General features: G+C 37.4%; 1 protein-coding gene across 2 annotated transcripts in view; it reads right to left on the bottom strand.

Annotated features, from left to right (window-relative positions):
- Positions 1-10,519: 10,519 nt before the first annotated feature.
- The window catches only part of LOC130215952 (granzyme-like protein 1), a 14,310-nt gene continuing 10,086 nt past the window's right edge, over positions 10,520-14,743 (bottom strand). Inside the window, exons 1-5 of one of the 2 annotated variants that reach the window (XM_056447824.1) lie at positions 13,022-13,094; positions 12,784-12,928; positions 12,556-12,694; positions 10,857-11,108; positions 10,520-10,773 (exon numbers count right to left, since the gene is read on the bottom strand). In XM_056447824.1, the coding sequence (XP_056303799.1) occupies positions 10,618-10,773; positions 10,857-11,108; positions 12,556-12,694; positions 12,784-12,928; positions 13,022-13,076 (747 nt within the window). In that variant the 5' untranslated portion in view covers positions 13,077-13,094 and the 3' untranslated portion in view covers positions 10,520-10,617. Of the gene's footprint in view, positions 10,774-10,856; positions 11,109-12,555; positions 12,695-12,783; positions 12,929-13,021; positions 13,095-14,743 lie in introns of those variants that run through there. The other variant, XM_056447823.1, reaches the window with a different exon arrangement.

The following is a 14,743-nucleotide window of genomic DNA, read 5'->3' as shown; positions in this document are numbered from 1 at the left end:
CGCAAAGCTGGTTTGTACATTTCAACTTTTATACTCATCATTCATAGATAACAATCAACTCTGGGACTGTGTTGGGTGACAGGGTTCAGAAACAGTGTTCAGAGACAGAACATAGATCATTCATAAACACAGGTGCATAACCTAATTAAATTCTACGTTCAAAGAGCATGCTTATCAGTGAGGAGATCCTTAGGGCAAACAGATATATAGTCATCCGAGTATATTACAAAACATAAATCAACATTTAGGTAGTTTTATCATCAGCCTGCATAGTGTGCCTACACATTCATGCACTAAGAGTCATGTGTGTAAACTGAGCAGTGAGGTCAGCCAAAGTTCCTTCAGCTGGTTTGTTGGTTCGGCGTGCCCTCTGGCGGAGACGCCTCTCCTTTCTCTTATGCTTTGCTTCATCATTAAGAGTTGGAATATCAGAATACATCAGTCATTTTTTGTGTGTGTGTGTGTCTCATAGGATTAATGTCATCAGACCAATCAGACATCGCAGTATTTAGCAGTAAAGTGTTTGTAAAGTTTATTAATTAGTTCATTAATTAGACATAACTGTTTCACAAAATTCCCATAGGAAAAACAAACACTGAGGAAGTCAATGATTACAGGTTCCCAGCTTTCTTCAGAATATCTTCTTTTGTACAGGTTTGTGAAAGGTGAGTAAATAATAATGACGTCTTTATCATTAGGTGAACTCTTTCAAGTTCAATTGTAGAGTAGAAGAACAGTTCAGTTAGAAACTGCTGTTGTAGACCATTACGTTTCCTCACTCACCATGTGTACACATGATGACGTAAAGGCTTGAAGCAGACACTTTCTTCTTTTTTCTCTTGCATGTGCAGTACATATAACTCAATCAATTCAGTCAACCCAAACCTGATTTTCAAATGTTGTAGACAACAGACAAACTTGACCTTTGAACAGACCGTTAGAATTTTTTAATGTTCATATTTCATTTATTTTTCTCTATTCTGAAAAGTAGTTTGACCAGTAGTTTTAAAGACACCCATCATTTTGTAATCATAATATTGTAATTCTAAATAGTTGTGACAATGAAGCTGAGACAACTGACTGATGCTTGCCATACGTTTATTGAAAGATTTATGGAAGAGTAAAAAAAAAAAATATCTCAACATTATTTCTTTTTCCAAGCATTTCCTGTAATGTTGTGGATCCATGGAAGATTTGTTGAAATCCTAGTAAACACATTAGGAAGCAAACGTGAATTACAGAGATAACGGTCACCGAAAGAAGTGATACCAACAGCAGTGTCTCCACAAACCAAGTCAAGACAAACTCTTCAGTAATGAGGAATCCACCACAGATATGCTCCCCATAATATTGAAGAGAAACCATGTAAGGTCTGGAGTGAGGTTTTGCTTCAGTGCCATCCTCTATACCCACATGAGCTGAAAAATAGAAATAGTTGTTAGTCAAATTACTCTGTATATTAAAAATTAGTATTCGAAAAAAATGTAAAAAAAATCATCATCTGTATAGTCAGTCTCACCAGTGAAGGTCAGGTCTGGTACCAGAGAAACCAGCAGGAGCTGAGAGATGATGTTGATGGTCATGATGAAGACTATCAGTGAGCTTGCAATTACAATATACAGACTCTAATATACAGAAAAGATGGGTGGAGGCATTCAGATTTACAGTATTTTTTCATGGTTCCACCCTGAGTTACATTTTTTTGTTTGTTTAAGAGTAGAGGAGACCCATTTGATTGGCTCTTATTAAAGTATGAGTCATTTAAAAAATCACACCATCTGACATCAAATGACATTCTCACTAAATCCAGAACACTTCATATTAAGGCAGTGTCATATGAACTGTTCATGCAAAAGGTCTCTTAATAAACGTAAAATTCTCATAATAATAATAATAATCTCTGTATACACCATCGCCAAAAAACTCACATTTACTTAGTTTAAACTAACTTTACTAATTGTAAAACATGCATGCACAGATAATTATAATTATCTAATATGAAATAATTAAACAATATGAAACCAAAACTTATAAATGATGGAAGAAGCCATCTTGAGATGCATAACCTTATAAACTATCAATTTAGTTACTGATGACTGCGATGCAGCTTTCAGTTTTGAATTTGATTTATTATAATTTTACATTTGTATGTGTGTAGCAGAAACTTTATTTGTCTATTAAATTGATATGGATATAAAAACAATGGTTCAAAAAAGTTGATTTCTTCCTGCAGGGCTGCATTTTAGTTTGTTTGCTGCATTTTATTTTTTAATAATGCAACAGTTGCAGCAGAAAACAAATTTGTATCAGAAAACTCGTGTTTTTTTTATATATGGCAGAATATTCAGGGCAGCAAGATGGAGAGAATTGCATTTATTTATTTATTCTTATCATCATCAAGATGCTACCAATTGAGAAATAAAAGGAAAACAATGGGTAGTCCCATGTAATTTTCTGTTCCCCAGCAGGAGAGGAACTTAAATACTTTGTGGAAACTTCCAGTATGGGGATTTTGTCAGAAACCAATCATCTGAAAGAGTAATAAAATGGGCCAATGAAATGCCAATGAGTTGGGGACATCAGTGTGCACAGCTGGCAGCGATTACAATTAATATTGTGTAAAGATGCCCACCGTACGTCGCAGAGTCACTTTTTCACTTTTAGAGCCTTCATGCTACATAAAGAGTCTTCAGGTTCCTCCAAACCTCCTTCGAGAAAGCAAGATAAATAGAGAGAACGAGAAATTTACCGGTTTTCGAACAGGCTTTTTCTCCTGGTTCAGCATGTTAATGCGGTGTTCGCGGGCATTATATACCATCACTGCATTGGCATATCTGTGGCGCAGCTAAGATTGGGGCTTACTCTTGCAAAAGGATGAACCACCTATGTTGTCCCCCGCAATAGCGATTGGCACACGAGAACTGAGGGTTACAATGGGGGTCAATCCGCCACCCTCGGGCTTGTGGACCACCATACCTGAGCGCGCCCAATCCAAGCTTCGACTGAGAGAAGCGATCATCCTCCAGGATGATTTCCCTCTCACTCGATGAAACTGAGGATCAGATGTCCATCGCTGCATCAGAGTGTGGGCTGTCATTTTCCAATGAAAATTCGGACCCGCTTCCCATACCTCAGGTATGATGGCCATGCTAAGCACATAGCAGCACCTGCTGCTTCGGCGGTGAGGCTGGAGATGGCTTGTCCCCCATCTCTGCTGCCAGACAGTTTAGGGGTGAGACGTAGAAGATAAGAAGGGGAAACCCTCTAAGCCTCCCATCCCCTTCTTCCCGGAGGTGCACAGTAAGTTCATGCAGCGCTGAGGGCATCTTTTTCTGCCCGGTCTGCGTGTGCTCCACCTTCACCTTCCTCGATAGGTCCAGTGGCACAAGGAAGGTTCTGACCCAGGCTTAAATTGCCCACTGCAACCGACTTTGCTCTGAAAGCACCAGGTCGGCAGCGAGTGCCCTGGGAAAGACAATGACCACACTAGTTTTCCAGGAATGCCACCTCTGGCAAAAACCTGGCAGATATGCATGATGTTGACAAAGTTTCCTTTCTTAACACACCCATATCCCAGGCTGGCCTGTTTGGCGACACAGAGGGGGAATTCACCCACGGTGAAAGAGCAGTCAAGTGCGATGTGCACAAAACGCTCTTCCCGTTTACTTTGGCTGCACCTCGCCGAGGGCGCTTGTCTGTGGCTCCGAAATCTGCTCTGCCACCCTGTCCGTTCCAGCAGTTAAGCGGCAGCATCGAGCACCCCACAGACAATTTGAAAAGTGTATAGGTGTCTTACTTCGATGTCTTGACTAAATCTTCACATTGCACAGTTAAGAAAAATTGTAATTGTGGTGAGTTCACCACAGGACCAACCAGCACTGACTTATTTACCACACAAGAAACCTATTTATTCATTAGAGCTGAGGGAGACAGTGCTAGAGCTGAGAGAAACATTAAAGTTAATAAGTGGAAACTATCAAAATTTATAAGCTCTAGGTTTGTGGTTTAAGCAAAATGATGATTAAATATTGTTCCTGTTAATGCTTGATCTGGTTTAGAAGTATTTAACATGTCAGTATATATTTAGCTGAATTCATATACAAAAATCTTAATTAAACTAGTAACTACTGGCTCATACTTACAGGTGCCAACGAGTAATCTAGCATTTGTGTTTTGCACTGGCTGCAGAGAGAAGACAATACTAATCCAGACCGCAGAAGTCTTTACAAAGGCACGGATCACCGTTTGGAAATTGCCCTGAGATAAGAAGGTTTGGAGGTGAAAAGAGCAAGATTTAAAAACAGTATTGATCTGTTTGTTGAATGTAGTTTTGATCAATGTTTTTGCACACTGAGATACATGCTGGCCCAGAGAATCAGCATCTAGCGCAGTTTTTTTTTCTGCCCAGATAGCATTATTTCAGGTTTGTTTTTGTTTTTTTATTTTTTAAAAAATGCATGAGAACCAGATTTTAAGTTTATCTAAGTAGGCGAAGAGAGGTTGTAAGTCATTTTTATTGTTCCATTTAAAAAAAAAAAAAAAACAAAGCCAGATGAAGCATGTGCTTTACAGGGTGAATAATACACAAGCCTAATGATTGATCCCTGTGGAACTCTACAGTCTAATAAAAGGTACATCAAATTAAAGAGTCTTTGGTGTTTCCCAATTTTCAATTCAACCAAACTGCAAATCAAGGGTGTCTGTCAACATTAGTATGGCAACACACAGGACACAGTCCATGTCACTAGTTATAATTTGCTTATTTTTCTGGTATGGAACATTCTTTGAAACATTTGGCATAAAGTACACAAGTCTACATTAAATTTTTCCAATTTTTGGCTGGAAATGTTGTCGTACAGCATTAATGACCCCTTACCTGCCACACAGACAAATCTATGTGGCATCAGCAAAGCTGCTGAGTTGTGATTCAGACATCAAATGTGGCATCAGATGTGGTCAGCAGGAGCAGAGAGATGATGCTTATGGTTAAGATAATCAGTGAAAACTATCAAAGATTCGGGGCTTGGTGGAAACTTTAAGCTGTGGTTTAAGAAAGTGATAAAAGTAACACGATGGGAAAAAAATATTGTTAAACTTGTGGTGTCATTTTCACATCACACATGTTTCAGAGTGAATGTATTACTTATCAACTCAGCATCAGCAGTTAGTTGTTTGATTTAATAAACATATTGTGTGTAGATGTATATGTAACACTTCCCAGAATGCAGTAATGAACTCACAGTGGGCAGTTGCACATTTAAGATGACAGGAATTCATTGTTTTAGTAACGGCACTTGTGTTTTGCATGCATCAACTCTCACTCTCGACTTCTCTCGAGATTTTGCATATGTATCAAACAGTAGATTTTTTTATTCAGTACACATTACTTTGAACAACAACTTAATAAACAACATTCGTGTCCTCACATGAAACCATGCTACACGTGCAAACTCTTAAATCAATGGTAAATTTTTAACAAATACATGCTTCACTCACTTCTTCACACATGCTGGGAAATAGACATATAACCATACAAAACATTAACACACTTATTCTCTCATATTTTCCACTAGCTTACCTGAAAAACATTAATTGTTTTAGTAGCGGCACTTGTGTTTTGCACACATCAACTCTCACTCAAGATTTCTCAAGATTTAATGAGAGTTCCGTTTTGTACAGTGTTGCCAGATTGAAAATGTCAAAGTATCGTATCAGGACCCCAAAATTATCATATTTGGAGGAAAATTGTCATACACTAGTCAAGTAAAGAGTTTACATCTATTATCTGGACAAATAGCATTTTGACACAACGTCCAAATTACCAAAATACGTAAAACAAAGGTGTACCTTAGTGGAAAGGTTCGACTCCTCCTCCGAGTTGCTATCATCGGATACCTGCATGTTGCCAGATGCTGTCATGGACCATATAGTGCTGGTTGGCTTGAAAGCAATGCACCCTCCTGAATTTTTAACACACTCTGTGATATCCATTTAGAGTATCTGTAATGAGCTGATTTCGTGGCTTTGTTTTGATGAGATTAACTTTGGAAAAACTTTAAAGGCAAACTCCCATGTCCTTGTCATCTTCCTTTTCAGCAATAATTGTTTAAACTTTATTGCTTAAACAATCACCCTCAACCTGAAAACTGCTGACCTAAGCACAGCTTAGGATTGTTAACTCGTGAGAGACAGCCATTCTCCAGGTTGATTGGCTGAGGAGATGTAACGTATGAGATAGAAATTGTGCGTAACACCACGTTCTCTTCACAGACAGTAGACAAATGAAGCAGCTAGATCAATAAGCATAAAAGCCCTGAGATTACAATGAAATACATTTTAAATGCCTTAAAATTCTGAAATTACCGTACATTATAGGATATTTTCATTATTGATCGTACATCGAACAGAGATCGAAATTATCGAACAAATACGATAATTATCGTACGTCTGGCAACACTGGTTTTGTACCTCACCACACTACTCTACCGCCACCTGCTGGCATAATCTGAGACTGCGTTCTCTTTACCACCATGTCTAGTTAACAGCTGTTTCTCAATTCCAAGAATGCAGAGAATGGACTTGCGTTCTTGTGTAGACTGGTCTTGCCAGGTGTCCTCAGAAGAACGAACTCAGGAGACAGCCAGAACGGAGAACGCGTACTGTGAGAAATGAGATGCTGCATTCTTCCAGCTGCGCATTCCACCTCCAGTCGCAATGACTTCTGGGACTTCTAGAGCGAGTTTGGTGCTCAAGTCTGCATCTGTGCGTCCTCGATATCAAGAACACATCCGGGAAGTTTCACGCATCCTCCCTTCTTGCGGTCTTGAGTATTGGAACTGAACTTTGGCAGTTGATGATGACGCTGCATGAGAACACGAGGACTCAAGACCGCTGAAGAATGCATATTGAGAAACAGCCATTGTCAGAAATAATCTGGTACTAAATCCTTCTGATTTACATTTCCTTTGTAATGGAATACTTTTACCCATTGCATTACATATAGTGCACTGTCTGTAAGCACAATTAGGTTAATCTGTTTTGTTATCTAATTATCTAATCAGCTGGTTTGAGTATTTCAGAAAATTATTATTTTTTTCTTTACAACTACCATATTTAGGATTTGCAGAGAATAGACTGAAAAGAAAATGTCTACTAAGATGCAGATTTGTCAATGAAAATCAATATATTTTTCCACTAATCCGTGCCTTCCGGCAGGCACTTCAGGCTCCCCCGGACAAAAACCAGCAGACTGAGGAACAGCTTTTTCCCCAGAGCTGTCTCCCTTTTGAACTCTGCCCCTCACTGACTCTTTTGCCCCCCCCAATACACCCCCCACACTCCTCTAACTTATACTCCTCACAATCACTGCACTATTTAACATTTGCACATTTAAAGTTTGCACATATTCATTGCACTACATTGCACTGATTCACTTATCTGAACTGTACATACCCACTGCACATGAACATTTGTAATTGTTTATCTATCTGCCACTCCTGATTATTAATAGCATCCTGTACATATATTCATTTATTGTAAATCTGTTCATAGCTAATACAACCTGTATATAATGTTCATAGTACATCCATCTGTAAATATTACCATAGTTTTTCTATAACCGCACTTTATAACTTATACCTGTATCCTGCACTTGCTGCTATAGCACTGCTGGTTAGACCGAAACTGCATTTCGTTGCCTTGTACTTGTACATGTTTAATGACAATAAAGTTGAATCTAATCTAATCTATTTTTTTAAAGATTTTCTACCTTTGCATGTACTTATGAACTGTACTTGTATACTGGCCAGGTAAATTGATGTGAAATGCCTTCAAATATGCCTTGTAATACTGCAGTTATGAATGATGTTCGTTTGAGACGATGAGGAAACCTGATCTGATTAATGATTTATTGAAGATCTTCCTTTTTTATTTCCATGAAATAACACATTTCCAGTTATTTTGTGAGTCCATGGAAGATATGCTGAAATCCTAGTATACCAGTAGGATACAGATGTGAATTACAGAGATAATGGTCACAGAAAGCTGTGACTCCAACAGCAGTGTTTTCACAAACCAATGGACCTCCTGAATCCCCCTGTTAAAAACAAAGATCAACACGTCACAAGTGAAATTAGTTCTAACATTAACAAAGTCTGAATCTTCTTCATACGTACATTGCAGGATCTGCCTTGACCATAAGCACAGATCATCTTTGAGGCCATAAAGAGATTCTCATCTGTGTTTACACTCTGCATCATTCACTATACTTGGGTTTGCTTCCATTAGATGATCCGGCTTTGGACCATTCATCCACAGTCTTCCCCAACCAGCAACACTACTGAAAGTATATGCTTTAACATCTTCTCCATCCTTTGGCAATGATATCAGTCCAACATTGTTGAGAGTTGAAGGGAGATTGAGCAGATCGGCGATACCCAAAAAATCAAAACATCCTATCATCTTGCGTAAGGACCTGTGTGTATGCTCGCTAATCCTTGAACATATTCATCAACCTATCTGTCACTTGCAACGAAACCATTTTCTTACGAAGCAGACACCGAAATATTCTCTTTCTCAAGCAAATTAGAGGAAGTATTTATGCACATCTGTCCTGTAGATAATTAGATGATAAATGTGACAAACAAAAGATAATTACAATATTTTTATTTAGTCCAGAATCAAAGTTAATGCCATAGATATTCACAGTAGATGTCACCCACGCTATTGTTGTCAATTGGAATGAATGCATCTAGAGCCGTCAATAAATCCACTTCGTTTGTGAATTAATCTCCATTATCAACGATTCGTGTTAACCATCGATATCCCTGCATCTTAATGTGCTTAATATCCACTTTTCTGGTCTAAATCGTATATAACAATTGTAATGTTCAATAATTTGTGTTACAAAGTATGCACATTGAGGCGCAGGCCCTGTTATGTTATGTTATATACACCCTTATAAGTTAAAACTAGCTGTTACTTCACTTAGCGTAGTTTCTGGCATCAGCGTCATATTTCACTTACATTGTTTACTGATTTTATTCAACAAAACTAGCATAAGCCTAGAATTATGGTCAATGCAGTAAGTGACTGTATTTTCATCAATAACGTTACTTGTTGAGCACAAAAGTTCGTAACATACAAAATCGTAAAAAACAAAGTCTGACCTGTGAAATGTTATGCCTTTATGCTTTGTTTTCGTTGTTTGCTTGTTAGTACACCTGTATGCAAAGCTAAAGTACAGCATCTTCAGATTGGCTTTGGTCTTGACCAAACATTGTTGAATGACATTTGTCCTGGGAGCACTGTACAAATATGGCGGCAGTATTGACGCATGCTCAGGGTCCGTATGTGATATCTAGTGTATATATCTATGAGTTAATGCTACATGCTAAAATATTGTTTTCATGATGAAAATCCTTTGGGTATTTAAGCCAAATGCTGAAAAGCATCTATTGTGGCTCCCTGAAAGTATTTAGCAGCAAAGTGAGAATCTCTGCAAAATACAACATTTTTAGATAAAGTTTAGGCATTATATAAAATAGGCATAAAGGGTTTACAAGATTTCCTTAATCATAAGGTTAAACAATCTTGCTAGAATCTCTGTAGTAATACCTATCAAATTATACGATCTCTGTAAAATTCAAATTTTGCAAACTTGGTTCAGCTGAAAACTTGCAGTGTAGGAAAAGCAGGATCCCAGCTTTCTTGAAAATATCTTCTTTTGTGTGCATCAGAAGAAAGAAAGTCAAATAGGTTTGTGAAGGGTGAGTAAATAATCAGGAACATTTTATTTTTAGGTGGACTGTCCATTTAAGTTAATGTGAAAAGTAATTAGAGCTCCAGTTGTACTGTAGATTGATTGAAGTTTCCTTACTTTGCTATGTACTTATGATAATGTACTTTCAAATGTTGTGGATCTTAAAAAACACAACTAGGGAATGTGTAACGCTCAGGAAATAGTCAGATGGATCCAATTGCATGTAAAATTTAATGTATGAATCAAAAATGTTCAGCGAGCAATCACACAAAAAACATCCAGCCTCGGAAGAGGAAGTAGTCAAATCGGAGGTGACCGAGAGTCCAACAGAGTAACAGATCGAGGTTCCTGACAAAACACAGAGAGACCATAAACAAGTGTAACGAACTGACAATGAAGCATGTAACAACGCTTCTTAAATAGAAAAAGCTAAGTGCCAACAGCTGGGCTGAAGCCAGATCAGCTGATCCTAGTGTTGAGTCACGTGATCACAACACACAACAGAGCTACAAAACAATCCCACGTGACATGACAGAAAGAGCGCATGCATCATCAACCGTGACAGAATGTGAAGAAGCAAGGCAGACCTTCGAATTGCAGCAGACCATTGTTAGATATCTTTTTCATATTTCATTTATTTTTCTCTACAACATGCGACAATGTTTGACCAGTAGTTTTAAAGACCCCCATAATCTTGTAATTACAATTATGTAATATTGTAATTGTAAATGGTTGCGACAATGAAGACGATACAACTGATTGATGCTTGTCATTTCATACGTTTATTGAAAGATTTGTGGAAGAATTCATGAAAAAAAAAACACTTGATCATTTTGTATTTACTTTTCATGAAGTCACTAAACATTTCCGGTTATGTTTTGGATCCATGGGAGATATGCTGAAATCCTAGTAAACATATTAGGACGCAAACGTGAATTACAGAGATAACGGTCACCGAAAGAAGTGATACCAACAGCAGTGTCTCCACAAACCAAAGGACCTCCAGAATCCCCCTGTTCAAACACACAGATCAAGACGTCACTAGTGAAATTAGTTCAAACATTAACATAAATTCTGAATCACCTTTCTTACGTACATTGCAGGTTCCGCCATGGCCATAAGCACAGATCATCTTTGAGGCCTTATAAAGAGGTTCCCATCTACGTTCACACTCGGCATCATTCACTATAACTGTCTCTGCCTCCATTAGACGATCAGTCTCAGGGCCTTTCTTCCACAGATCACCCCAACCAGCAACACTACAGAGAGTATCTGCTTCAGCATCTTCTCCATCCTTTGGTAATGATATCAGTCCAACATTGTAGCTCAGTCTGACTTTTCTATTTAGCTGCAATCCAAAACACAATTGATAATTATTAATTTTTGGGAACACTTTACATTTTACAAAACACTTTACATTAATATGTATTAAATAATGCTTAACTAATGGACATATAATCATGAGGTAATAACTCACGAAGAGCTAAATCAATTATTAATGATTACCGCATGAGCAACAAATGAATATTCTATATGATCCATACATTAGGTAATCAATAAATTGTTATTAGTTAAATGAGTCTTAATGTACTAATTTTCTAATAACATTAACTAATGATGTAAATTCATGTGTTAAAACCACCAGTTCAAAGTTACGTACTTACACTTCCAGTTGTCTGCTTTTGTTAATTACTAGTTAAAAAAGTATCATAATGTTCTGACTACTTGTTAAGGCACAGGACTGTTAACTGATTGGTTATATACTGTTAGTAGTTAGTCTTGTGTGTGCCTCAACAAGTAAAGTCAAAACATAATGATACCTTTGCCAATAATTAGCAAATGATTAATTAAAGTAGACAGCTGGCAGTTCAGATGCTTGATTTTTGTCAATTAACATATTTGAACTGTTAATACTATGGTGAGTGACACAGTGGCGCAGTAGGTAGTGCTGTCACCTCACAGCAAGAAGGTCGCTGGTTCGAGCCTCTGCTGGGTCAGTTGGCATTTACGTGTGGAGTTTGCATGTTCTCCCTGCGTTCGCGTGGGTTTCCTCCGGGTACTCCGGTTTCATCCACAGTCCAAAGACATGCGGTACAGGTGAATTGGGAAGGCTAAATTGTCTGTAGTGTATGAGTGTGAATGAGTGTGTATGGATGTTTCCCAGAGATGGGTTGCAGCTGGAAGGACAGTTGCTGTGTAAAACATATGCTGGATAAGTAGGCGGTTCATTTCACTGTGGCGACCCTGGATTAATAAAGGGACTAAGCCGAAAAGAAAATGAATGAAAGAATGAATACTATGGTTAACAGTTTCTAGAAATTGTTGATTGTAGAAATTGAATTGTACATTAACCCATGATTATCTGTGCATTCGTTAAAGATTATTTAATGCATATTAATACACCCATAGTGTAAAGTGTTACCTATAAATTTTTTATGGTTTTGAGTTTTGTTTGTTTGTTTGGAAGCAGAAGCATCAAATACCAAGCTGAACTGAATACATTTTCAAAAGAGTCACAGTATTACCAGCCTGATCTCACGAGAAAACTAAGTATTTTACGTTTTGACAGTTTAGTGGCTAATTCGTACGAATTCGTACGAGTTCAGTCGTACGAAATGGTACGATTTTAAAAAGGAGGCGTGGCACCTAACCCCGCCCCTAAACCCAACTGTCATTGGAGGATGAGCAAATCGTACTAAATTGTACGATATAGATTGTACGAATTCGTACGAATTAGCCACTAAAAAAAAAGTTACGAATTGCAGTGAGATTGTGTTGGTATTACAGGTTGATACCTTCAAAAGCATGATGTCATTCCGGTCAGAATTCAGTTTGAATTCTGCATGCGGGATGTAGGATTCCACTTTAAAGGAGTTGTAAATACTATTTTTACTCAAATCATGGGCGCCAGTCACAACCCTGATGACATCACCTCTGTTGAAAAAGCATATTTAATTATTGTCATATGATTGTACGGCAGCTGATGTGTCTGTGTCGCAGTTCACACTAAACAAAACTCTTACTTTTTCCAGCAATGTGCAGCAGTCAAGACAAACTCTTCAGTAATGAGGAATCCACCACAGGAGTGCTGGCTGTGTTTCTGAAGAGAAACCATGTAAGGTCTGGAGTGAGGTTTTGCTTCAGTGCCACCCTCTATACCCACACGAGCTGAAAGAAATAGTTGTTAGTCAAATAACTCTGTTCATTAAAAATGAATATTCCTAACAAATGTAAAATCGTCATCTGTAATGTCAGTCTCACCAGTGAAGGTCAGGTGTGGCACCAGCAGGAGCAGAGAGATGATGATGATAGTCATGATGAAGATTATCAGTGAGCTCACATTGACAAAACACTGTATAAATATACAGAAAAGATGGGTGGAGACTTTCAGATTTAGTCTTTTTTTTATTATTCCACACTGAGTTACATTTTATTTAAGAGTAGAGGAGATCCATCTGATTGGCTCTTATTACAGTATGAGTCATTTCAAAAGTCACACCTTCTGACAGCAAATGACATTCTCTCTAAATCCAGAACACTTTATTTTCAAGTCATTGTACAGCCGTTATTTGAACTGTTCAGGCATAAAGTCTCTTAATACACATAAAATACTCTTAATAATAATCTCTGCACACACCATAGCCAAAAAAAAAAAAAAAAACAACTCACATGTATTAAGTTTAAACTCATACTGGAGCTTATGAAAAATGCAGTTTTCTGTTTTCAGAGCGTGTATGCCCAAGTCATTATGAATACAATATGAAAACAAAACTTATAAATAATGATAGAAGCCATCTTGAGATGCATAACGTTATTAATTTTCCATTTAGTTACTGATGACTGTGATGCAGCTTTCAGTTTTGAATTTGATTTATTATAATCTTACATTTGTATGTTTGTAGCACAAACTTTATCCGTTAATTAAATTGACCTGGATATAAAAACAATGTTTTAAAAAGTAGATTTCTTTACTGCAGGGCTGCATTTTAGTTTGAATGAAAAACACTGTTTTATTTTTTAATAATGCAACTTTTAATATATGGCAGCACATACAGGGCAGTAAGATATAGAGAATTGTATTTATTTATTTATTATTATAATCATCATGGTTTATTATTGGACATTCATTTTGGAATTGTTGGACTAATAACTAATCATTGCAGCGTTAGTTAGAATGCTGTTGCTGATGTTATTGGTTTGTCCTGTTTTAGTGTTGTTTTCAAATACAAAAAATCTGTTAACATAAAAGTCATAGTCTTATTCATTTTTAGTGGGTGCTCCTACATTTTTGAAAGTGAAGAACCTGTGCTGCTAAGTACATGTAATTGTGAGCCCTGCAATTAAACAGGCAGTCCCAGCCCATGTAATATGTCTGTAACAGACAGACTAGGCCCCTTTAAAAGAAAAGAAAACGTACGTGGCCATCACAGAAAAAGTTTGGGGACCCCTGATTTAGAACATATGAAGAAAGTCTTGAACAACTAGCATCCTGGTTTTAGCCTGTAGGGCAGCAGAGTTTCGTATAAGATCCAGCTACTGATGTAATATTCTTTTGGGTAAGACTGCTGAGATGTCTGTTGCAGTAATCTGACCTGCTGGCACTTTCTCTGGGCCTTGCTGAAGCATAAAGGATTTGCTCTGTGCTTGTTTTAGTCTTTAGTAATGGCTTTATTATGACTTGTTGAAATTGTGTTATGACATATCTAGAACCAATGGTAGGGAATAGGAAACATGCATTATCAAAGAAAATGCAGAAATAATCAGACACTGACTATATTGTTATATAAGAGAAGATAATGCCCCATGTCCAGGGGTGGTTCGAATGTCCCACCCTCACTGCCAAAGGTCCATAATTTGTCTTTTTTTATTGCTTTGTTTTTTGTAGTGCACTGCACTGTATACTTTGACATGTAATTTTTTTATTCAAAAGTTGACAACACGTATCTATAAAACTGTAATGTAAACCTAAATACTTGTAAATAA

This window comes from Danio aesculapii, chromosome 22 (assembly GCF_903798145.1).
Source record: "Danio aesculapii chromosome 22, fDanAes4.1, whole genome shotgun sequence".
Classification (NCBI taxonomy): Eukaryota; Metazoa; Chordata; class Actinopteri; order Cypriniformes; family Danionidae; genus Danio; species Danio aesculapii.
Note: the sequence above shows the minus strand (reverse complement) of the source record. Positions and strands in the feature narration are given on the sequence as shown.